Below are 27,266 nucleotides of genomic sequence, written 5' to 3' on the forward strand. Positions count from 1 at the left end.
CACTTGAATTGTAAGTTACCCTTAAATGACCTCGTACTATACAGGTACTTAAACATCAGTAATTGGCAAGGAATTTCAATCTTGATTATTGTAAATTTAATAAAATTAAATTGCTTTATTATGCTTGAAGTGGTTTTAAATATTTTCTCTAATAATTAGGGAAATGTAAGCTGGTACGTGTAGCTCTTTAATTAGATAATGCTATCAATGTTTAAAGCAATAATAGATGCGTTCCATTCTAGCCTATTTAGTATGTTGTTGATAGGATTTTTGGAATCACAATGCGTGATTAAATCTGTTATTGAACGGAAATTAATAACTGTTATTTGGTTTCTAAGGGACTCAACCCAATGGAACAGTTGAGGTCAAGACCAGCATAGAAAACACTAGAGATTGCGCTAAGCGTATCATCGTGTTGGATTTTACATTCCCGGATGGCATTCAGATGGTAATACATTTATGTAAATGTCTTTTTTTATAAATAATGTGTTTCATGCTAATATATACTTACACAAAAGTTGGATATGCTTACAATATATTATCACATAAGTGAGCACGTAAATCAACGTGGTGTGCATTGTTTGCCATTTACGGATTTATACTCGACTCATAAAACGCTTAATTTATTTATTTTCAAAAGTTATTTTTCACAAATTAAAGAAAGAAAATTGATATAGAAAAAAATCTGAAAAAACTTGCACTTACGCAGTGAAATTAATCCAGAACTTCCGTCAAACTGCAACGTAATCGAAAACAGACCAGAACAGTTGGAGCAGATCAATGTACATAAATGTCGTTAAATCGGCAAACTGAGTTATGAAAGTCATAGTTACGAGCTTTTTCAAATCCAATTAATGTCAATTAATAAGTATATATATATATATATATATATATATATATATATATATATATATATATATATATATATATATATATATATATATATATATATATATATATATATATATATATATATATATATATGTATATATATGTAGCCCTGTGAATATTCCAACATTCTTTAAAAGTGTTGTCTGCTGCATTTCTCATATTTTGTGTTGTCTGATTCCCTTGATTGATATTTGATGTTGTGAGAATAGCAATCTGCAGGGTTTTGGCACATTTTACTTCTTTGGTTTTAACTGAGATCTAGAGTCATTTCCATAGAGCATTTCGATGTTAGGTATGTATTAATTGAATTCTAGGGAGTTATTCTTTTAATTGCAATATTGGTTGTGCATTTTGTATTTTTGAAAGGTTTAGTAAATTCTCTTTCTTTATCAGTATTTCAAGATAGCAGCTCTTTTTAGGCAACCCTTTGCATGTGTTTCACTGTTTGCATACTTGTTTAAAGAAGTAACCAGTTTCATAGTTATCACGGATGTGAGGTGAGAGATACAGAGGTTGCCAGTGAGAACACTCAGTTTCATAAACTTGTAAGTTTATTGAATGTAGCTGCAGATGTCATGTATGTTTTGTTATTGTTGTCATGTGTTTAACCTTTCTTTTGAATGTCTTTATCTCAATAGTTGTTTGTTAATACGGGCCACTAAGCACTTTACGATATTGTATGAGATAAATATATTCTTTAACATTTTATTTATTATAACTAAATGTGATTTGCATATTACTTAATACTGTTTATTTTATACTTCAGTGTGTAGAATCATCAGATTCATCTGTATTGAATCCTTCTGGAATCCTTCTTATATATGAACCATATGAACAGTAAAACTATAGAAAGCATAAGTCTTTGTTAGTCAACACAGCACACTAATTTGACAATTAATACGAACCTCGGCTTGGTCTTGCCTCATAATACATTGACTATTATAGGCCTTCACAGGTCAGGGGTAAAGGTCAAACCATTATATATATATATATAACCTTAACCTGGCATTCCAACGGATATAGTTGTGTATTTACACGCAATTATCTCGGTCGGTATACAATTTGGTCCAGTAAAGCTCATAACACCTACTAAAATGTGTGGCATTGCAGTCATTAAACTTAATTGCAATAACCATTTACGATACACATTACGGTACTTTAAGTGTTTTCAGGAAGTAAACATTAAATGCTTTAGAAACATTTTTGGTGATCGCAAACATATGTTTCGGTCGATGTGGTATGTCGAGAGTCGTCATAGTTTACACAAGTATAGGTTTCTAAGAGTGTTTTTTGTAACCCTAAAAGAATATGTCCTGGAGGAATCGAATACAAGGTACTGGTATAAATTGATAAGTGTCAGATTGATTTTAGCATTCGTGTTTTCCGGTAAGAAATAGAAAAAAACAAACCTGCCTGTATCACCCGTTGTGCTGATGCGCTAAATATCACAAATCAATGCCATTATTTAATGACAAGAGAGCAGTCAAGTTTCATTATAAAATGATGATAAATGAACAAATGACTTTACACAGTAAATAGCAGTTTGAAGTGAATCCATTCTTTAATGTATATTATATCATAGATGAAGCCAGGTACTCTGCTTTCAAATTGAAAATTAATTTTTGTACTTAGCCTTATCACATAGGTGTATCACATTAACAATGAAAAATATCCCTCTATTTGATGTTCACGTAAACCAGAATATAGCAATCACAAAAACAGCATACGTCATTGTACTTATATTTCCTTTGTCGTTGGAAATCAGAAAGTCACTTTTCTTTTTATCATATAGATATCCCCCTTCCAAAATAAATGCATTGCAATTGCCAAATATCAAAATATCAATATTATAGTTTAAGACATACAAATAAACACAAATGATTTTGAGCCTCATACAGCCTTATTAAAATTGATGCGGTTAGTTGTTCAGTTATTTACGATCATATTGCCTTCCAGAACCTACCAAAGGTAAACCTGGTCAGGGTTTAATACAAAAATGAAATTTTCAAACTTTTGTGAAGATATAACGATCCAAAACTCCTTTTGAAACGAAGACGGTTGGGCATTAACTTGAAGAGGTGACAAATGGAATATTGACAATAAAAGCTTATATGAATTATCACAATTCAATCATTGTTGTTTTCATCTTTACAGTTATAGTTACAAAACATATCGCATCTTTTGCATTCAATGTTGTAATATATTTCCGATTGATTAACAAGCGTACGGACACGAAAAAGATAACGTACTAATTTTCTTCCAAAATAAAGTTGACTTTATGTTATTGGACAAAATATGTCCAACACTTACAAACTTGGTATGAGTACATCTTGCTGAATTAACTGCGATTATTTAACAGCGTGAATTGTAGACTTTTATATATTGTATAAATAACAAATATGCATTTCCGTGAAATATGTAGTTTTATCAGTGAAATAGGAGAAGTTGAAATGTCAATTTTATATTTTCAAAGAAAACTAAGTAGTGAAAAAATCCACGTTGAGAGCTACTTAAAAAATCAGTAAATTTGACGTTATTGGTTTTCTAAGAACAAAACAAAATATAGCACTTTTTCAATATTAAAGTTTACTGAAAAGAAATTGATCGAAAGATGCATACGTGCATAATTTTATTTTTGAAACAAAACACAACTTACCGTATAAAGTGAAATTGGCTGTCCCATTTTTCAAACGCTTTGTTGAAGCTTAACGCTCGAATTTTGGTTGCTGAAAAAAAATTGGACGAAAACTATTGTTCGAATATAAATCCGATGCTAGAGCGCGTATTCACTATGTTTTCAAGCTGTCTGACTTTGTTCTACGAATTTACGTGGAAATTAGTCCAACAATTAACTGAAATGCCAACCACACGTCTGTTGATAGCTACCAATGCTTGCATGGGATGTGGTGTGGTGAGCTAGTAACAAATCTGTTGATAGCTACCAGTACATACATGGGATGTGGTATGATATGCTGGTAACACGTCTGTTGATAGCTACCAGTGCATGCACGAGTTGTTGTATGATATGCTAGTAACACGTCCGTGTATAGCTACCAGTGCATGCATGGGATGTGGTATGATACGGTAGTAACACGTCTGTTAAAAGCTACCAGTGCATGCATTGGGTGTTTTATGCTATGCTAGTTACACGCCTGTTGATAGCTACCAGTGCATGTATCGGATGTGGTATGATATGCTAGTAACACGTCTGTTGATAGCTACCAGTACATACATGGGATGTGGTATGACATGCTAGTAACACGTCTGTTGATAGCTACCAGTGCACGTATGGGATGTGGTATGATATGCTAGTAACACGTCTGTTGATAGCTACCAGTGCATGCATGGGATGTGGTATAATATGATAGTAACACGTCTGTTGATAGCTACCAGTACATGCATGGGATGTGGTATAATATGCTAGTAACACGTCTGTTGATAGCTACCAGTACACACATGGGATGTGGTATGATATGCTAGTAACAGGTCTGTTGATAGCTACCAGTACATGTATGGGATGTGGTATGATATGCTAGTAACACGTCTGTTGATAGCTACCAGTGCATGTATGGGATGTGGTATGATATGCTAGTAACACGTCTGTTGATAGCTACCAGTACATACATGGGATGTGGTATGATATGCTAGTAACACGTCTGTTGATAGCTACCAGTGCACGTATGGGATGTGGTATGATATGCTAGTAACACTTCTGTTGATAGCTACCAGTGCATGCATGGGATGTGGTATGATATGCTAGTAACCCGTCTGTTGATAGCTTTCAGTGCAATGCATGGGATGTGGTATGATATGCTAGTAACACGTCTGTTGATAGCTACCAGTGCATGTATGGGATGTGGTATGATATGCTAGTAACACGTCTGTTGATAGCTACCAGTGCATGCATGGGATGTGGTATAATATGATAGTAACACGTCTGTTGATAGCTACCAGTACATGCATGGGATGTGGTATGATATGCTAGTAACACGTCTGTTGATAGCTACCAGTACACACATGGGATGTGGTATGATATGCTAGTAACAGGTCTGTTGATAGCTACCAGTACATGTATGGGATGTGGTATGATATGCTAGTAACACGTCTGTTGATAGCTACCAGTGCATGTATGGGATGTGGTATGCTATGTTAGTAACACGTCTGTTGATAGCTACCAGTACATACATGGGATGTGGTATGATATGCTAGTAACACGTCTGTTGATAGCTACCAGTTCATGTATGGGATGTGGTATGATATGCTAGTTACAAGTCTGTTGATAGCCACCAGTTCATGTATGGAATGTGGTATGATATGCTAGTAACACGTCTGTTGATAGCTACCAGTGCATGTATGGGATGTGGTATGATATGCTAGTAACACGTCTGTTGATAGCTACCAGTTCATGTATGGGATGTGGTATGATATGCTAGTTACAAGTCTGTTGATAGCCACCAGTTCATGTATCGAATGTGGTATGATATGCTTGTTACACGTCTGTTGATAGCTACCAGTGCATGTATGGGATGTGGTATGATATGCTAGTTACACGTCTGTTGATAGCTACCAGTGCATGCATGGGATGTGGTATGATATGCTAGTTACAAGTCTGTTGATAGCCACCAGTTCATGCATGGAATGTGGTATGATATCCTAGTTACACGTCTGTTGATAGCTCCAGTGCATGTATGGGATATGATATGCTTGTTACACGTCTGTTGATAGCTACCAGTGCATGTATGGGATGTGGTATGATATGCTAGTAACACGTCTGTTGAAAGCTACCAGTTCATGTATGGAATGTGATATGATATGCTAGTTACACGTCTGTTGATAGCTACCAGTGCATGTATGGGATGTGGTATGATATTCTAGTAACACGTCTGTTGATAGTTACCAGTGGATGTGGTATGATATGCTAGTAACCCGTCTGTTGATAGCTGCCAGTGCAATGCATGGGATGTGGTATGATATGCTAGTAACGCGTCTAATGATAGCTACCAGTGCATGCATGTGATGTGGTATGCTATGCTAATAACACGTTTAATGATAGCTGCCAGTGCATGCATGGGATGTGGTATGATATGCTAGTGACACGTCTAATGATTGCTACCAATGCATGCATGGGATGTGGTATGGTATGCTAGTAACACGTCTAATGATAGCTACCAGTGCATGCATGGGATCTGGTATAACTTGCTAGTAGCTCGTCTGTTGATAGCAACCAGTGCTTGCATGAGATGTTGAATGATATGATAGTAACACGTCTGTGTATAGCTACCAGTACATGCATTTGGATGTGGTATGATATGCTAGTATCACATTTGTTGATAGCTACCAGTGCATGTATGGGATGTGGTATGATATGCTAATAACACGTATGTTGATAACTGCCAGTGCAATGCATGGGATGTGGTATTATATGCCAAAAGCTCATAACATAAAGCAATTATTGCATAAACTTAAAAGTGACACAAGTGTGTAGTAAGATAAATTTAAATTGGTTTAACGGCTAGCATGTGTTTGCAAGAATTATGTTGAAACGAAATTGACAAGCCCAATAGTCGAAATTCAAATAGTTTTAGCAATATAGGTATTCAATTTATGTTATGTATTTATTGTCTCAAAGGATGAATATATAAATTATACAGTACACCAATTTTATGTTTGCCGCGGCGACATCAACATGCATTAAATGTTCACATACCATGTTGTAATCCGCATTTATATAGTAGATTGTAAAATGTCTTTTTGCACAAGTAAAATTAAAAAAAAAACAGTTTGAATGCCACTCGAAAAAACATATGTATTTGAATGCTATACGATGTACAAGCTACATAAATGGCATTTTTCCTACTCCTGTAAGCAATACAATTAACAGAAATGTATCTTGGTTCCTGTGTTATTGTTTCTACTAAAATAGCCGAGCAATAGTTATACATATCCATTAAAATCATGTCTTTTCTCCCTTAATTAAAGTTGCTTGACAATGAATACACGTCGAATAATCGATACATTGTAGCAATAAGATAAGTTTTGTAACTAACTTATTGTTTGAAAATGGCTGTTAATTTAAGTTGTACGTTGTTTGGTAAAGAATGTTGTACTAGATTTGTCCTGAAAATATTTATTTCTTTTTTTGAAATGAAAGGTTATTTTGATTATTATATCAAACTAAGCGCAAAAAGACCTGATATCATTATACAGTGCTAGAAGTTTAAAATGATATTGGAATGGTAGTATGGTAGTGCTTGTAGTCAAGTCAGAGAGTGACGACTTTTAAACAGTATATTATGTATGACGTCAGCGTAATATGTGACGGTATTTTGCGGAATATCATTGATAAACGTGGAAGAAATCATGATGTGAATAATACATTGTTTTAAAATGTTTGTAAATGAACATCTGTGACGGTGCACCGTCCTTAATTTCCAGATTTTTCTAAAACTGTTTATATTCAATACACATTAAATGTACAGACTTATTTTATATAGTCTATGCAAAACACTTTGAATAAGATGTTGATGAATTCGTAAAATATTTGGACGGAAAGTATAGAAAAAGTCCACGTAACTCTGGATCGCCCCTAGAACTCAAACTGTCATATTTTACTTGCATATACGTAAAATAGTTCGTCATGATACTCCATAATGCATGTAAGTATACATCCTTAAAACTTAACAAGGTATTAATATAAAAAATTATTTGACAAACTGATTGAAATATAACTTTTTAAATACAAAAACAGGAAAATAAGAGTTAACTTAGCTCATCAATATATTATCTTTTTTGCAGAAAGAAACAGATTAAAATCATTCGCTATATTTCCTAGCAGCACAAACGTCATATTAACGATTTTAATACCAACTTTTATTTTAAAAATCCATAACGTTCCGTTCTTATGTAAAGGTACAAATTTGAATTCCGAAATTACATTATACTCATTTCAAAATATTAGTTTGCAATCATGTTTATATTCATATATTTACATGTATTTATACACATACTATCTATTGTCCTATAGAAGTTAATCGATATATGTACTATTGTGGTAAAATGATTTACACACCAGCACACTTATCAAATATAGTTGTGTTGTTTTTTTATTTGGTTAAAATATATCCCAAAATCGGGATTTTATAAAAATAAATCACCGCAGAACAAGATAATATGCTACGTTCAAAGAATGGGCGATTTTATTATACTTATATATTATATAAGCGTCCATTAAACAGCTTAGTAATGCAACATAACATTTGCCTTGTTTTAAGTAATTGAATTCACCAAATATAGCCTGTATGCAGTAACGTAATATGAACATTTTTGCGTGTACTTTTTTGAAAACAAATAAACTTGTAGATATCACAATGTATTCCGTATAAATAAAACCTATTTAAATATACATAACAATGCCTGTGCCTTTGCTTAAATGTCATTTATTAAACCATTAATATTATTCCACCTGCCTTTGTTGTACAATATAGTGATTATTATACACGGAAAAGCATACATTAAGAACAGACATATCAGGGATGCTTAAATTAATATCAAAGTACTATTGTATCTTTGTACCATGTATTCATTTTCCTGTCCAATACATTGTATGTTATATTTGTACTAAGTAGTTATATCCATTTCATCACGTCTTATACAACGTTTGTCTTCCCTACTTGCAGATGCACCATCCGTCCCCGGGAAACCCGATAACAGGCTGCACGTTCAAAGGATGCTTGAGGTTGAACTATGAGGGCGAGCTGCTATGTAGAATGTTAAAGGCAGCATTTAGGAGAGGGTTGATGTTCATGTTGGGGAAGGAAGGAAAAGTTGTTTTGAATGGCGTCTCATTGTATGATGATTATGTGTATACTCACGGGTAAGAATAATCTTATAGGTATAATAAGAATCAGCAAAGTGTGTTCAGTGTTTAGTGTTGTGAAGTAGGGGGAAGTGTTCTGAATGCCGTTTCGTTAAGGAATCCATGCATGAAAGTTTTAGGCTAGTATTACTTTTTAGCGTACAGTAATCAAATGCATCACATATATTAAGCAGTTTATAAGTTGTAGTCTGGGTAAGCCAATATTGATAGCATATACAGTTTCCATAGGCCAATGATGGAGTTCAATAAAGGTAAAATTAGTTAGGTATACATGTCGGATAATTTAAGGAAAGAATGAAGATGAGGAAAATAAGGAGTTTTATCAGTGAAAGATCTGCAGTTAAATACCGATTTGATAAAAAAAAACTTCAAACTTAGGAGTGACAAAATCAAATTCAAGAACTATTAAAGCAATTGTATTAACTTCCCTTTATAAAATACGGCACTTTATAATCTGTAACTCATGAAAAATAATCATTGATCGTAAAGACAGATTGCATATGTTTCAATAAAAATATTTTTAGAAAAAAAACACACAACTAATCGCTTATTAGGGAAATGGCACTCCCAATTTTCGAACGTTTTGTTTCAAAACATTTCCTTTTGTACAAAACATTAGACGGAAACTATTGTTCGAACTTTACGACAATGTTATACCATGTATTCAATAAAAAAAAATCTTCTTTCATATTTGTCTCACATTTTAATACGAACTTCCTGGGAAATGCACAAAACAATAGAATGATAAATTGAAACACCCCACTCATCGTCATTTCACCGACGACAAGTAGTGTAAAAGGTAAAATATGATTTTCTGAAACATGCAAATATAATTCTCGTACCCATCTAATATTCTGTATTAAGCATTGAAAGTGTACGATGCAAAGTATACGGATGATATCAGACTAATTTAAGTTTGGACTTTTATATAAATTATTCAAGCAATATAATTATTATATTCAAAAACAAATCTCAAATTATCTAGTACATGTATGCATAGTTCCATCAACTTTTTTGTTTATAAAGGGGTTTAAAGTTTAAAAAAAACAACCATGTATAGTGTACACAAAGCACGACGTCGACGTCCATGAGTTTGGTATTTATGTTGTCCTTGTATAAAATGATGTCGATATTATTTACGTAATATTCAGCCTGAAGCGTCAGTTGGATCATATAGTGATTTTCCTACAGTACCAATAATGACGAAGTTTCCGCGCGTTTCAAAGTATTTACGAGCTACGTATCAGTGAAAAAAGCATACCCATTCCACCAAATGTGTTCTGTATTTAATGACAGTTTTAGTCAGCGAACTCACATTTGCATTATACATTAAACAAAGGCGCACGTAAAGCACGGCCATTCAATTGACGCCATGGATTCTTGAATGTTTGCAGTCAAATCCTTAACATATAAACATTAGTTTTAAATGTAATAGGAAATTGATATACAGGTATTCAAATTGTGATTCCTTAATAGCAGTTGCTTTTGCATGATATTTCTAGAAAGATAAAATGCGATACAGGGAATTAATTAGCATGCATGACTTATTTTTGGTGTGTTTCGCAAAAGGTCTTATATCTCGTTTAAATTGCTCTTTCAGTTGGTCAAATTGTACGTTAACGCTGGTTCGTCTATGTATAAACAGTCGGGTGAATATTTGTAAAAACAGTAAGAAACGTAGCTAAATATATGCATAAAGACACATATGCTGAAATTCCTTACATATCACAATTTATGACTTTAAAATAATTCACTCTCTATAAGTAGTAATAAGTTATTTTGATTCGTTATTGAAGTTCAAATGAATATTCGTTTTTTCGTTTGTTTCATCTTCTAGTTGAAATTGCGTTAAACAACCCTATCAGAATAAGTTTAATTATCAAAACCTTTAAAACACAAATCACAGGTTTACCTTCTAGGATCCGGTTCACGATCGGATAATACAATATATTTAGAACATTGGAGATTGTTTTTTTTTTATTTCTTAAGAAAGAAGAACTTTTGACAAAAAAGCAATACCACTGGTTCAAAATTGCTGATTCAATTTTATAACCATGTATGAAATATCACAAATGTGTTTGTGCTCATGCTATATTTTGAGTGCAATGCAATGTTCACAATATTTTGTTGTTTTTATTCAATGTTTGTTAGAAATGTCATAATGCATGTATCATAATGCGTTTTTAACTATTTGATACGCACATTTAATTCTTGGTTATTCATGACAACCGTATTTTTTTAGCAAGAACATCTTTACACATACTCTCATAAAATTTATGAGCTTGTGTTAGAAGTCGCATCACAACATAGTGTTTGAGTTATGCCCCTCTAATTTAGTGACCTCAAAGTGAAACGGATGAGCGTTGAACATCCAAGTACAGTCCTTTTGTTTAGTAATTATATTGCTTGTATACCGTATGTTAAGGTATAATATATTGTCTGCTAAATGGTAATTTATATTTTGCAAATAACATAAATTGTGTTGTTGTATCTATATACACATTAAAGCATTTGACTTACGTGTTGTTTTCATGCAAATAATTTATCGAGTGTCATTAGTACCATGGAACCTTTTATTAAATGCAATACCACTCCTTCACCGTTTTGTTGAGAAAACTATATTGTCTTCATTTCGGTCGCTTTCAAAGTGTTTTGAATGAATCCGAAAATAATTAATTCATGCTCTTAATTGAAACGTTGACGAAAATAAATACATATTTAATGTAAGTTTTGCTTGGAAATCCTTGAAAATAAAAAATGCTGACCAGCATATTTTTACTGTCACAATTGCTGTGATATTTATTATTGTTGAACACTACAGCAAAAAAATAAATATAATAATTACATTTTTAACGGAAGTATCAAACAAATGTGATCTGCTCGTCTTTTATTAGGCGGACAGAGTTAGGTGACTTCAGAAGTTGCGTGCTTATAAATATGCTCTGTCTGTAGTGTTGAAGTTAACTTCTACTTATAGAGGGCGGTGTCGTTATTCTCAATACAAACAGTCGTTGGAAGTGGTGCTTGCATCCAAAGGCATCACAGCGGCGAACGTAGTTGAGACGGGCAGCCTGGAAGAGACTTTCGCTGTTGATGGTCTGTAACATTATTTAGTCTTATGTTGTCAAAAGTCTTACCACTAATGCCAATCTGGTGTCATTCTCACATTTATCGAGTTCGCTTTTGTGCCAGTGTTGAGATAAATTTTTAATATTATGTCTACTAGGATAAAATAATTGTTAAATTAAAATATTCCTAGCGGCATCATTGGTTTCCATAAATACGATGAACTATTGTGCCAGTTTACATCTTAAAACTCTTATTGATAATAATAATAATAATAATAATAATAATAATAATAATAATAATAATAATAATAATAATAATAAGAATAATAATAATAATAAAAAAATGGCTATACTTCACTTAATTGTATTTCTTTGTAAAAGTATAAAAACAGGGGGGTTTTATCATTATTTTTATCATTTCTAAGAAAATAAATGAAAAGGTATATTGTGTTTCCATGTCACAATAGTTCCTGTTTTGGTTTGAGTATACAATGTACATGTGAACAATTATTTTTGAAGTGTATCAAAACACAATCAGAATAGGTATAATATTACATTGATAAAAGAAAATTCATTGTATCCTTTACAATTAATAATATCTTGACACAATTTTGTTTCCCGTTTTGTTTACCACTGTTCTATTGTGTTATGTCTCCATGTCTCAATATTTCAAAATTGATGTAATAGCTTTGATTTCATATTGTTTGACAATTTGAGTGAATGCAACAAAGATGATAAATACTGTTGATAAACATTTGTTTAATTATTGCGGTATAATAAAATGTTTCATTACCTTATTTTTATTTTTGCTCGAAGCTGCACGCAGTTCATAAGTACGATGATAGCTGAGTTTGCAGACTAGTTAATAACAGAGGCGAATGCAGAACTTGAATATTGAAAAGAGATGTTCACGGTCGTCTGTCTGTTGTTCGAGGTCGTATGTAGTGGATTTTTTTTTCAAATACTTGGTTTTGAAATAGTTTAAATGAATATTAATCCATTACGTGTGTAACCTAGAATAATTTATACAAATATTTTGATTTGTGTGAATTGTTTCTAGGGTGATTTAACTGTTTCTGTGGTGATATTCTTTTTGTTAAAAGTGTTTAGTGCATGTAAGGTCAAAACGTGTTGATTGTACGTTTTGTGTATCTAGTGTATTTTAGGACCTAGCTGTTTGCCTATTCAGAGTTTTTGTTCAATTGTGTGACCATAAGACTTGGCCCTGAAGTTTGCATTGTATTAGTACAATTAGATAAAGAGAGATTTCGTGTTAAAGTGAAACTTGTGGTAGCATTACACTAGATGAAAAGTTGTAGATTTGTTATGTTACAAACAAGCTAAGGACAATCATATTATAAGTATCAACATTTTCAAAGATATTTATTGAACAATGTGTTTTATGTATACATAATTTGTTATACTATATGCAGTGCATGTATTCATTTGTATATGACTTAAACAAAACGTCAATTCTCTAGGAACGATGTTTTTACATTAGCAAACATAAACTACTTTTTACTTCAGTTGTAATTCACCTAAACTGAGATTTAGATGTACTATAGTTTTATCATCTATGTCAACTCGTAATACTGTAATAAACATTTCGTTAGGTGATACTAGTAACTAGTTGCGAGGTTAATATAGCGTGACAAACTATTTTATAGAAAACAAACGTACTGCTATGCAGTTAAAATTTTATATTGTCTTATCTGATCTTACAATGTACAATTTTGTTTTGGAAGCGCTGCCAGAAACCGTTTCATAATATAAACCCTGAAGGTAGTCATTTCTTTACTTTGTTTGCAAACTTAATGTTAATTGTAAAAATGCTTTGTATTACGTGTTATTATATATTTTCTTTTTTTTAAAAGTACATCATGTAAATCAGAAAATATAGATTGCTTTACATGCTTTAGTGACAACTTGACCTTGAATTTTCATAACCCCTACTTGTTTTAAAGATATATAAAGCTTTTTTAAGATGACCAATGTCAGGTTAGCTATTATGTTTTCAGTAAATATATTAATCCAAATGACTTTTTTAACTCTACCGGCATGGGTTCGCTCTCCACTGTCACCAGGATTTTTTCTTAAAATTGTTAGTTTTGTCTACAATTTTGGTATCAAAGAGTCAAATGGTTATTATATTAGTGCTTTTAGACGCATAACGGGAAAAAACTGTTTAAGGCGTAAATTGTGATTTAATCCTTTAAACAGAAAAAGTTTGCCAGCTACCAAATTGATCATAACTTTGTTAATAAAATCTTTACTACGTTGTTTAAAGAGAACGTTCACCAAATTTTAACCAAAACTGTTTATTCCGATGTCTGATACCATAAAGCCTTATTTAGGTTTTAGGCAGTTATGACTCAACAATCGATGGTTGGAGCCAGGTATGGACGCTAGAGGTTGCGTAACTTAGGGACAAAACCTTTTGACATATACCCGCCCTCAGAACCAATAATTAAATGGTTTAAAATGTTGGAAGGGTTGCCCCCTTTACCTTTTTAACAATTCCCAGTTTGTCATGTTGCTTTATCAGCTTATTTTATTTCTCTGTTCTCCCATCTTGACATTGAAAGCTAATATGGATGATTTTAGTGGAGGGAGTGGAGCACAATGGATGCGCCCAAGCCAAATCCACAAGCGATGACATTCATTGAAATCGTGTCTGTGACCTAGTGGTTAGGTCGCTCACGAAACGTAAGGTCTTTGGGTCGTTGGTTTACTCAGTACTGAATTAAACCAGGAAAGTTGTACTCCGTGTATCGGTGATTTACAGTGAAACCCTAAAAGAACCAAGGGATCCCATTCTGAGGGGATTTTACTGATTTACCATGCACTGTTGACCGTAAAATTACTATATGCCACTTTTAAAGATGAAGGCCAAAACATTCAGTCTTAGTTTGTAAAGCTCTTACTTTGTATACTTTTATATTGAGGACAATGACATAGCGATACACAGGTACAAATACTTCTTTGTTTGACATGAGATGTGTTATTTCTGAAATACCTAGGTAAATACTTCTCCCATCCCCCAAACATTTTTTCAACAGACTTGAGTGTTTGACTGTCAATTGTTAAAACTGAATATTTGTATTGGTGAATTTTTTAAGCAAGAATAACTATTAACTAATCAAATCATGTAAATGTGCAAAATTCCCGACACATGACCTTTGGTCAACATATTCAAATCAACGTATACAAACACGTGCGTCTATATTATTACTTTATAATAGCAGAACAGAATATAGCATGACAGAACATCTATTGTTAATTTGAACATTTACCGTTCACAGTTGTTATGAAAGCATAAACACATGTTTTAACGATCGCAAACTGCAAACTATCCATTAAATACGTCACTTACCAGGTCATTTTATGTACGAACACGGATCTAGTATTCTATGGAGGCTCAAGTGCACTTAAAGATCGGCCCACGGTATATTGACAAATATTTAGAATCTGATCTAACGGTCATGAGTATGTACAAAAAAAAATAATGTGTTATTAAAATTATGTAAAAGGTTTTACTTAAGATTAGTATGTTTACCATTGCATTCCTTCACGTCTGTACATTATAAACTTTGACAGTAACATCTAACTCAAAATGTTAATCTTTAACGTGAAATATTAGTACGTAGCTCGGCCCTAGTGTTTCATGATTAAATCGCTATATTGTATTTAAAACATGTATCTGAAATATTTTTTAATTAAATCGTTGGGAACGAAAGAACAGAGAAGGCCTTATTTAATTTTATGTCATTAATTTTAACAACATTTAAAAAAAAAGAAATATGCAGATGCTGTTGAATACTTTCAAATATTTTAACGCCGAAACAGTCACTTCTGTTCTGGGGTTGTCCCCGTCATTCAGTAATTAAATTATTTTGACAAATGAAGATATATTTATGTATAAGGCAGAGAATCGTTTTCACGTCAGTCTGTAAAACTAAGAATTAGCGCGATTGTTTTTTTTACAAAACACGTAATTAACCACATCTTGAATACCTTGTTTCCCCAAAACGTCATTGACAACTAATGAATAGCATGAATTGAAAATTTCGAAAAACCTTCTGATACAGTGAATACGCACAAGAACCATAACATGCAGTTAGTTCTATAATTATAATACCCAAATCTGATTTACTCTTTATTATATTACATCGTTTATGTGTACTGACGTATCCCTATTATTGCTCACATCAATAGTTGACTGTCCACATGATAATTATGTGATATTTTGATTACACAATTAAATATCTTTGTTCAGCAGTTAAATCAGTTGGGTCACTATCAACTTACCTAAGATAAACGGTCCAATATGAAACGCTTTCGGAGACAAATCAAGATGAGGTATAAGAACACTGATAGTCCCCTACTCAGCTACGAGTGATCCAAGTACCTAAATCATGATATCAATTGCTATCTGAAAGCTACCTAATTTTATCTATTAATTTTCTTATTCTATTTCCATAATCCGAATTTAATGACAGATTGAGATATTCATAATCAGCTAGGTTCGCCTTTGATATCCACATATGTTTAAATGATTTCACTTGAAACAATGTAATGTCTTAAAACATGCGAATTAAAGGTAATTCTATAAAACAGTATCACAAGCGATTTGAAGTTAATATCTTAAAACAATGCCAAATGCAAATTGATTGTAATCACGTAAAACCCAGTCAAATGCAAATAAAAGGTAATCTCGTAAAATAGTATCACAAGTGAAATTAAGGTAACATCATATAACTTTACCACATATAATTTAAACGTATTCTTGTATAACAGTGTAACAAACGGAATGCCGTTTGGGCCATCGCCTATGAATGTGTTAATCTGAAACGCGATACTCGATAGTACGATGATGAGATCGTGAAATCATTAAACTACGATAGTAAAACGCGACAGTACGATGTTGAAAACGCCATCGTACTTTCTCATTTTCACAATTGTAATGTCGTGATTACGCGTTTTCAACATCGTGCAATCGCGTTTTCACCATCGTACTATCGCGTTTTCATTATCGTACTGTCATGTTTTCATTATCGTATTGTCGTGTTTTAATCATCGTACTATCGCGTTTTCATCACCGTACTGTCGTGTTTTCATCATTGTACTATCGCGATTTTATCTTCGTACTATCGCGTTTTCATCATCGTACTATCGCGTTTTCAACATCGTACTATCGCGTTTTCACCATTGCGTTCTCATCATCGTACTTTCGTTTTTTTCAATGTCATACTATCACCTTCCGGTGCGCATGCGCATAGAAATATTGTCGGTTTCAGGGGTGCTTGTGTTAAATCATTGAAACATATCTTCAACTAAAGCTTTTAATAAATAAATAAGGAAAATAAACGTACACCACTGTATCTATTCACTTTCTTAGAAAAAAATATGCAATATTTGTTTACCTAAAATATATGAATCTGTATATCAATGCGTTGGATAGCGTCCTTGAAAAAGCACACATCTCCAAAAAAGGAAGGATGAGTTTTCTATCTTTAACCTCTTGTTTAACAAATTATACAGCATAAGTTCACATAATATAAAACAATTTTATGGGTGATTAGAAACAGGAAAGGCGATTTTGATATATGTATATGCTGCATTGCTTTTAAGATATAATGCATAATGTTTTCGTTTAAGATTTGTATGCATAGTCGCGTATGGTCACTGTCGGTTGATACACTTTAGCGACCTATGGCTCAAAATTTCGCTTCGCCGGTGTTGTTCATAATTTTATAATTTGGCTTTGACCATTTAAGGTTTAATAATTGGTGTATGCAGTATCTGCTGACAAATCTAACAGTACAAGTTACTGGGTAACCATCATTGTACAATTTACGCATCTGAATATTTATATTAAACAGTAAAAAATAATAAATATTACAAATTATTACCTATCAAAAAGTCCAGAAACGAGTTTCAATCGTCCTCCAATCGTTTTCCATTCATTAGTGTTTCCTTTTCCTTTTATTGCATGTTATGAGGTGCTCCTGATAACATTTGCCGAAAATAAATTTCATCTTTGTTAAATACTATTTACATTTCTGGCATAACATACACTTTGAAACTTTGAATTTTAACAACTTATATTTCAGTTTCATAAAACTGGTCAATCATATGTCTTTCTTAACCTTTGCAAAATAAGAAGAAATTTCTCTCATTGTTTGTTTTTGTTCAAATAATTATCAGGAGCGAAAGCTAGAGGCATTGGATGTACAAATTTTACTATTTGGTCCAGTAAGACTTAATGGTATGACCGATTTTAATTGAAGTACTGCAAGCATACCTGACTACTACACCACAGGTTTACAAATATTGCAGATATTAAAATATAAGCGTTTTAATTTCAGACTGTCCCTATCTTGGTATATCTTTGGTAGAATAGCTTCGAGTTGAAAATGCGAAAAAGAGAACATATTTAAGATTACGATGTTAAAAATGACGAAACTTATTCTGTTAACCAAAATAACACCTGATCCATACAAACGTTTATCTTATATAAAAAGAACTAGTTTAATGCTATGTTCATTAAGTAAACCATGCCTGGTATATCATAGCTTGGTGTGAGACAGTGAATGCTTATTTACCCTCACAGTAATAATGATATCTTCACTACTACCAAGCTTGCTTACATATATATATAAATTGAAACGTTAATATAAAGTGTATTGAAACTTATGTAAGAGAAAACTATAATGTTTATAATTCCGAGCTTCAGTAATTAAGCATTAAGGGGTGGTATTTACTATTATCCAAAATCTATTCTGATAGCGTGTGATAACATACCAATACAGCAAATAAGATCTATGATGTGTATCCGTTAGACTTGGCAAAACAGTAAAGAAATCCCAGAAAAATCAGATACCAAACAGTTTTATTGTTTTTATTTTGTTTTAAAATGAAAACGAATAATAAGTGTCCAATAATTGAACCAAAATGTTCTTTTGGATGCTTTAAATATGCATTACGGTATAGGCTTTCTGTACTTTTATAAAATTATACAGTAATTACATCCCAAGTTCATGCCGTATAGGATGAGATTAGCGATGATTATATATATTTGTAAATTGGCATTTTAAACAATAGCCAGTCTGGATAGTTATATATATATAACTCCTAAATATAACAGTTATTCATTATATCCCATCAGTTCAATGTCAGTTAATTCACTCTAGTTAGTTATTTTGTATAAAAGCATACGCTGTTCTAAACGGTAAACATGTGTTTTATTCACATCAGAAAATGAATCACTTACACCCCACGAAAACGGTTATTCTGATACATACTCGAATGTGAGAACAGTAATTGAAAACAATGATTACATGGTCGATTACACAAGATATCCATTTTATTACATATTACACTCTAGTTTCCTCCCGTGAGCTTATTTCCTACCTAGATGCATACTTTCTATCGAGATCATATGACATGACTACGCATTTACCCGCTTGTCGAGTGCTAATATGGAACAAAGAAGTAAATATTATTTTAACCTCGACTATTCGAAAAATATGGAGAGCTATACTACTCACCCAAGCGTCGGCGTCGGCGTTGGCGTTGGCGTCACACCTTGGTTAAGGTTTTGTGTGCAAGCACACATAGGTTAATATCTCAGCAACTAATCGAGGTATTGCATTGAGACTTTATACAATGGTACTTAACTATCCAACCTACTTAATTAACCTTGCATTAAATAACAAAATAGGCGTTTATTATTCGACGTAGAAATTCTGGTTAAGGTTTTGCGTGCAAGCACACATAGGTTAATATCTTAGCAACTACTTGAGGTATTGCATTGAGACTTTATACAATGGTACTTAACTATCCAACCTACTTAATTAACCTTGCATTTAATAACAAAATAGGCGTTAATTATTCGACGTAGAAATTCTGGTTAAGGTTTTGCGTGCAAGCACACATAGGTAAATATCTTAGCAACTACTTGAGGTATTGCATTGAGACTTTGTTCAATGGAACTTAACCAGCCAACCTACTTAATTAACCAAGTTAGATAACTCTAACTTGCATTTAATGCAAAAAATAGGCCTTTTATTATTCGACTTAGAAATTCTGGTTAAAGTTTTTCGTTCAAGCACACATAGGATAATATCTTCGCAACTTCTTGAGGTATTCCATTGAGACTTGATAACTTCCAACTTACTAAATTACCCAAGTTAGATAACTCTACTTTGCATTTAATGCAAATAATAGGCCTTTATTATTCGACTTAGAAATTCTGGTTAGGCTTTTGCGTGCAAGCACATATAGGTTAATATCTCAGCAACAACTTGAGTTATTGCATGGAGACATGATACAAATGTACTCAACCATCCAACCTAATTATTAACCAAGTTAAATAACTCTACTTTGCATTTTATGCAAATAATAGGCCTTTATTTTTCGACTTAAATATTCTAGTTAAGGTTTAGCGTGCAAGCACACATAGGTTAATATCTCAGCAACTAATCGAGGTATTGCATTGAGACTTTATACAATGGTACTTAACTATCCAACCTACTTAATTAACCTTGCATTTAATAACAAAATAGGCGTTTATTATTCGACGTAGAAATTCTGGTTAAGGTTTTGCGTGCAAGCACACATAGGTTAATATCTTAGCAACTACTTGAGGTATTGCATTGAGACTTTATTCAATGGTACTTAACCATCCAACCTACGTAATTAACCAAGTTAGATAACTCTAACTTGCATTTAATGCAAAAAATAGGCCTTTTATTATTCGACTTAGAAATTCTGGTTAAAGTTTTTCGTTCAAGCACACATAGGTAAATTTTATGCAAATAATAGGCCTTTATTATTCGACTTAGATATTCTAGTTAAGGTTTTGCGTGCAAGCACACATAGGTAAATATCTCAGCAACTACTTGAAGTATTTTATTCAGACTTGATACAATGGTACTCAACCATCCAACCTACTTAATTAACCATGTAAGATAACTCTATTTTCATTTAGTGCAAATAATTGCCCTTTATTATTCGACATAGAAATTCTGGTTAAGGGTTTGCGTGTAAGCACACATAGGGTAATTTCTCAGCAACTACTCGATGTATTGCATGAATGTTATTCAACCACTCAACGTAATTGAATAACCAAGATATCTGTATTTTGCAAATAATTGCCCTTCATTATTAGAATTGAAAATTCTGGTTGAAATTTTCAATGTAACCATATTAATGTTAATATCTAAGCACATCATGAATTGCATTGAAATCTTATCTAACAGTGATCCATGCATGTCTCTGTGACAGCTCTTGTTATTGTTTACACTTTACTTGCGAAACTACGTTCTAGGGTGTAACATGACAAGTTTATGTAAGTATGCTTTAACAGGAATTATGCTTAATCTTCGGTATGATCTTTCTATGTCTATATTTGTAATGTTAAACATAAAAGGATTTATGTTACACATGCTGTATGACATTTAATACTGATTGATAAACACCCTTTAATTGAGATAATCAATGGCACATTAACTAGCATGTAGCTAAAAAGTAGAATGTCCTACTTAATGAACTGCATTAGGTCATAGCGACTTACCTTAAGTTAGTTAAGTTTTGTCGGCTATATAACTGTATTATGTCATACCGACTTACCTGGTTATGTTATGTCGGTTATGGACGTATATTAGGCCAAACCGACGTAAATTGTAAAGCAAGTTTTTTTTTCTTCTTTTATTGTGTATTTTTAAACCTAAGCAGGAGTGGCTTCATTCACTTTTCATCACTCACGGTGTATATTTTTTTTCTTTTTAAATAGTGCCCTATCCCTGAAGTTTGTACATTGTATATTATGACGAGCCTGTATTGGTCCCTGACGTGACTTATGAGTTTTGTGTCCAAATATGTATTAATGTAATATCTATAACTTAATCTAAAATGTAATACTTTATGCTAGAAATCGCCCATTTCAAATGGTTCTGTAAACAGGAGCCAACTTTTTGGTTATTTAAATTATTTTCAGGATTTTTGAGCCTCAGCATCGACAAGTATCTACGTGTACACCCACCCTAAAAAAGGTTGTATCAGTTACATTGATCAACAGTCGTACTAATTCAACACTAGTATTACAATTATGAGTACATTGAAGCATTATTGTGCGTATACACAAAATTTTGCAAAGGCTGTAGCATGATATTTTGATTGTAATTATAGTGTGATGCTACCAATATTTTTAACAAATACATTGAATAAAATATTTTTCTTTACTGTACTGCCGTGGTTTCGCTCCAAACTCTAACCAAGAATTTATTCTTAAAAGTGCTTGTTTTTTCTACAATTTTGGTATCACAGAGTCAAATGATTTTAAAATCATTGTTGACAGATCCATTCCGGGAAAAATATTTCAGTTGCCAAAACAGAAGCGTATAAACGGCAATGTTTCGGCAGATACTCAGTCGATCACAAACTTTAAATGAGAGCTTAAAACGTTGTATACAGAGTAATTTTAAATTCCACACGAAAACGCTAATTTCCATGTCTGGAATCGTTTCACAAGTACCAGGGGCGGATCCAGAAATGGACGTTAGAGAGTGCGTAACTTTTGCAAAGGCTGTAGCATGATTTGTTGATTAACCTTATAACGTGATGCTACCAATATTTTCAATAAATATATATATATGATGTCCATGTGGGCGATTGAATAATAGATCGGTTTTCCAACGTTTTCCAATCTGTACCGAAGTCGATTCACTGTAAGCAAGAGTGTGTTCTAAATTGTGTTTGTTTGTTTTTTACAATTTTGGTAGCAAAGAGTCAAATAATTATAATATAAGTGTTTTCAGATGCATTACGGGAAAATTATTTTAGTTGCCGAAACATGAGCGAGTCCCTTAAAACGGCAGAATTTGGGAAGAAACACAGTTGATCTTTACTTTGTAAATCTGAGCTTTAAAATGTTGTATACAGAGTACGTTTAAATCTCACTCGAAACTGTTTATTTTGATGATTGATACCATATAACTTGGCAATTATGACTCAACAATCGTATTTCAAGTACCAGGGGTGGAGCCAGGAATGGACGTTAGAGGATGCGTAAGGTAGGGACAAAAACTTTTGACATTATACCCGACTTCAGAACCAAAACTAATAAATGGTTTAAAATGTTGGCAGGGTTGGATTTGGATTTCTAATAATTTCGAGTCTGAAATGATGCATTATCAGCTTATTTTAATACCCCTTTCTCCAAATATGACAATAAAATTAAAAACAGATGATGTTAGGGGTAGGAGTGGAGCGCAATGTGTGCGCCCGCACCGAATATGCTAGCGAGGACATGCATTACTATCGTCGCTTTGATCTAGTAATTAAACATGTAAACCGTCCGTCTACGGAGCGGGGAGAGGGCGGTTCGCATTCGCAAATCGCAAAACAAGGCAAGGGCGACTTCAGGAAATGACGTTTCAGGGGCATAAAATTTTTGACATTGTCCCTCACTCCGAACCGAAATAAAAAATTGTATAAAGTATTGGCAAGGGTGTTTGGGGTTTACAATTTCTAGTCCGAAATTATGAATTTTGATCACGTTTTATAGTTTTTCTCTGACGTTTACAAAATAGTAATAGACGATTTTAGGGGTTTTGCAACCGGGTGCACTTCCCTCCGCCTTGGATCCGCTAGTGCAAAGAACCCTGTTAGAAATAAGAGCTAGTTCTTTCATGGTTTGTATTTACTCTGGACTATTAACTTTGTCCTTAATATGCGCGATATTTGAAGATGATATCTAAAATAATAATTAAAAACTTATACCGGATGCTTTTAACACTTAACTGCAAATCTGAAATGGAAACTCGCGTGACTTTCCTAGCGTGAGGCATTGATTTATGACCCAAAGGTAAGACGCAGAAGCTATATTTAACAAGATTATACAAAGCACTTAAATGTAACATAAATGAATGAAATATAAAGGCCAAACACATTCAGACTTAAGTTTGTAAAATTAGTTCTCAAATTTGCAGAATAGTTCTATGTATACATATATTGATAATTAGAACAATGACATAGCGATATACAGGTGTATCAAAATAATGGAAACACATAATTCTTCGTTTAACATAAGTTGTATTTATTTCGGAAATACCTGGTCAGTCAACATACCTCGTGAATAAAGACCAATTACACGAATACAGTCTTACCAACAGACTTGAGTGTTTGACAATTAATTGATTAAAACTGGTGTATCGTTTAGTTTGGTCAAATAAACCGAACTGTTTCTTGATAGTTCAATGTGTATACAATAATCATTATTAACTGATTGAGTCTATATCATTTCTCTGATTCTAGCCTTCAGCTTATAATGTCATAATTACAAATGCGCCGACAATGAGTTTCTGTATAAAATCTTCATTTCAATTTATCAAAAGTGGTTTTCCACAAGGCTGCATCCTAGGAGCTCTTCTTCTTTTGACCTACATTAATAATATATACCTTAAACTCAATAATTCCTGTATTCAGCTCTTTGTGGATGATTCCACCTTGCATACATCGGGTTATGGAGTGATAGATGTGCACAAAAAACTTTGCAGAACGATTTGGATTCAGTAGCTTCTTGGTGCTCTAACAGCTACGTGCTAATATTCGGGAAAATCTAAATGTATGTTGATCAACAAAGGTTACTAATCAAAACCCATCTCCCTGTCATTGTTTTAAAACAATACGATTATTGAACAAGTAACAAGACATACAGTTGTTATTAATAATATCCAAATGAATTGGAAAGAGCAAGTTTTTAATGTCTGTAGGGAACAGAATTCTAAAAAAGCTCATCTAAAACGAATTGATAACCTCTTGAGCTATGACATGTAAAAACTATTTTACAATGCGTTTATGTTATCCACAATGGACAATTGTTGTTTTGAATGGAGGAGATGTATACTTTTCCACACAAGTTATAAAGCTCCAAATATAAAGTTACGAAAACCTGTTCAAACGTCATTCAGTCCATTTTAAAAGGATTTCATATCGTTATCGTTTGATAATAGATGTAAATTTAATGTTGGGATCATTAACTACAAGGTTTTGCATGGTCTCATGCCTGAATTCTTACGTAAAGTAATTTCATTTACCATAAACACAAACTACTCACACACATATTGATTTAAGGTCCCTTTGCTACAAGACTTACTATGGTATGAAGTCATTTACTAATGCTAAATTTGTATGGAATTCTATTCTGCTCTTTATTCAAGAATCATCATCCTTATTTGCATCCAAATCACAATTCAAGAAACTCCTTACGAGAAAACAATGACTTGAGTGAATGATTTTTTTTTTAAATTGTTTGTTTAAATGCAATTTATTTTTGTCTTTCATAATTTTGAACATTGTATTTTTGTGTTTGAATACTGTCTTGCTTGTTATTGTTTGATTGAAAAATGTAACCTTACATGTTTGTAGAATCCATTGATGACCACTTTTTAATAATATACATATATATCTTGTGTTATCTTCATGAAACAAAGTCATTATTATTATTATTATTATTATTATTATTATTATTATTATTATTATTATTATTATTATTATTATTATTAATATTCATAATAATAATAATAATAATAATAATAATAATAATAATAATAATAATAATAATTATAATAGTAATAATAATTATGCAAAGTTCCCAAAATATAACCTTTGAACAACTTATGCATGTCGTTTACAAATGGCTGCGGGTATGAATTGTTAACTTGAAAATTTAACATTTATCGTTGTAACAATAGCATGCAAACTTGGTATTACAATTGCAAATTGCAAAAAAATAAATATAAATTTAATATAACCAGGTAACTTTACGAACGAAAACGGATCTAGTATTATATTTATACCTGCTCAGGTGCACACAAAGATCGGCCCAAGTTATTTTGATTCATTTACATTTAAGCTTATAGAAAACCAACTCGGTCATATTGTGAAACCATGATTGTATGCTCGTTTATTACAAACGAGATCAGGTGACATTTAATGCGTTTAAGCATTTCAGCAATTTGGACATATTTTAAAAATACCCTCCTCCAGCTTACTTACATGTTCATGGAGAATGATCGGGTACTATGACCATGACATTATCGTCTTCACATTGTGGCAAAACGTGCTTAGTAAAGTAAATATTACATTTTAACAATTTAAATATATACGTACCATAACATATGTTATCTAATGGTCTAAAAAACTTGACTACGAAGCTCCTAATATTGCTCAAAAATAAACTGCGCATGCAGACTATGTATTTGAATTAGTAAACAGATATATGGATCATGCATTATAATAGACCTAACGCGTATATTGTTTCATTCTACCCTCAAATATATCATTTTCAGCTCTATTTTGATCGTTCTAAATTTTACAATATATCTTAAAGTTTAAAAAAAAGTAAATCAATGTAGCTTGGATCAAACTTAAGCATCGACGATAGATAATATTCAGAAATACAAGCTTAAAGGAATTACAATTTTGCTCGCATGTTCGTTATTTCGAATATTGTTTTCTAATACTGTAGTGTATACGGTCAGTCAAATAGTTTCATCTTTAGTCTCTTTCTGTAATAATGTCTATTTTTAAATTAAATGAAGTTTTTTGCGTTCTGACTTCCGATCTTGCATTCTGACTATTACATCTTTCATTTTGACTTGTACATCTTGCGTTTGGACTTGCACAGCTTGCGTTCTGACAAGTACATCCTAAATTTTGACTTGTACATATGCATCCTGACATGTACATCTTGCAATCTGACTTGTACCTATTGCGTTCTGATTTGAACATCTTACGTTCGGACGAGTACATCTTGCCTTTGGACTTGTACATATTAAATCTGCATTGTATATCTTGTATTTTGATTAATATATTTTGATTTCTGCATTGTACATCATGCATTCAGATTAATACATTTTGCCTTCTGCATTGTACATCTAACATTCTGATTAATACATTTTGCCTTATGAATTGTACATCTTGCATTCTGATTAGTACATTTTGCTTTCTGCATTATACATCTTGTATTTAGATAAATACATTTGGTCTGATACATTGTACATAATACATTCTGATTAATGCATTTGTCTTTCTGTATTGTACATCTTGCATTCAGATTGATACATTTTGCCTTCTGCATTGTACATCTTCCATTCTGATAAATACATTTTGCCTTCTTCATTGTACATCATGCATTCTGATTAATACATTTTGCCTTCTGCATTGTACATATTGCATTCTGATTAATACGTCATGCCTTTTGCTTGGTACATCTTGCATTCTTTCTAATACATTTTGCCTTCTGCATTGTACATCTTGCATTCAGATTAATACGCTTTGCCTTCTGCATTATATATCCTCCATTCTGATTAATACATTTTGCCTTATGCATGTACATAATGCATTCTGATTAATACACTTTGCCT

At 32.5% G+C, this 27,266-nt stretch overlaps 1 protein-coding gene across 1 annotated transcript; it reads left to right on the forward strand.

Moving 5' to 3' along the window:
- Positions 1-344: 344 nt before the first annotated feature.
- Positions 345-13,330, forward strand: LOC128239933 (uncharacterized). Its single transcript, XM_052956388.1, has 4 exons — positions 345-448; positions 8,568-8,764; positions 11,745-11,863; positions 12,652-13,330. The coding sequence occupies exons 1-4, from the start codon at positions 446-448 to the stop codon at positions 12,666-12,668; spliced, it is 336 nt and encodes a 111-aa protein (XP_052812348.1). The 5' UTR covers positions 345-445; the 3' UTR covers positions 12,669-13,330.
- Positions 13,331-27,266: the final 13,936 nt, after the last annotated feature.

Source organism: Mya arenaria, chromosome 7 (genome assembly GCF_026914265.1).
Source record: "Mya arenaria isolate MELC-2E11 chromosome 7, ASM2691426v1".
In the NCBI taxonomy this organism is placed as follows: domain Eukaryota; kingdom Metazoa; phylum Mollusca; class Bivalvia; order Myida; family Myidae; genus Mya; species Mya arenaria.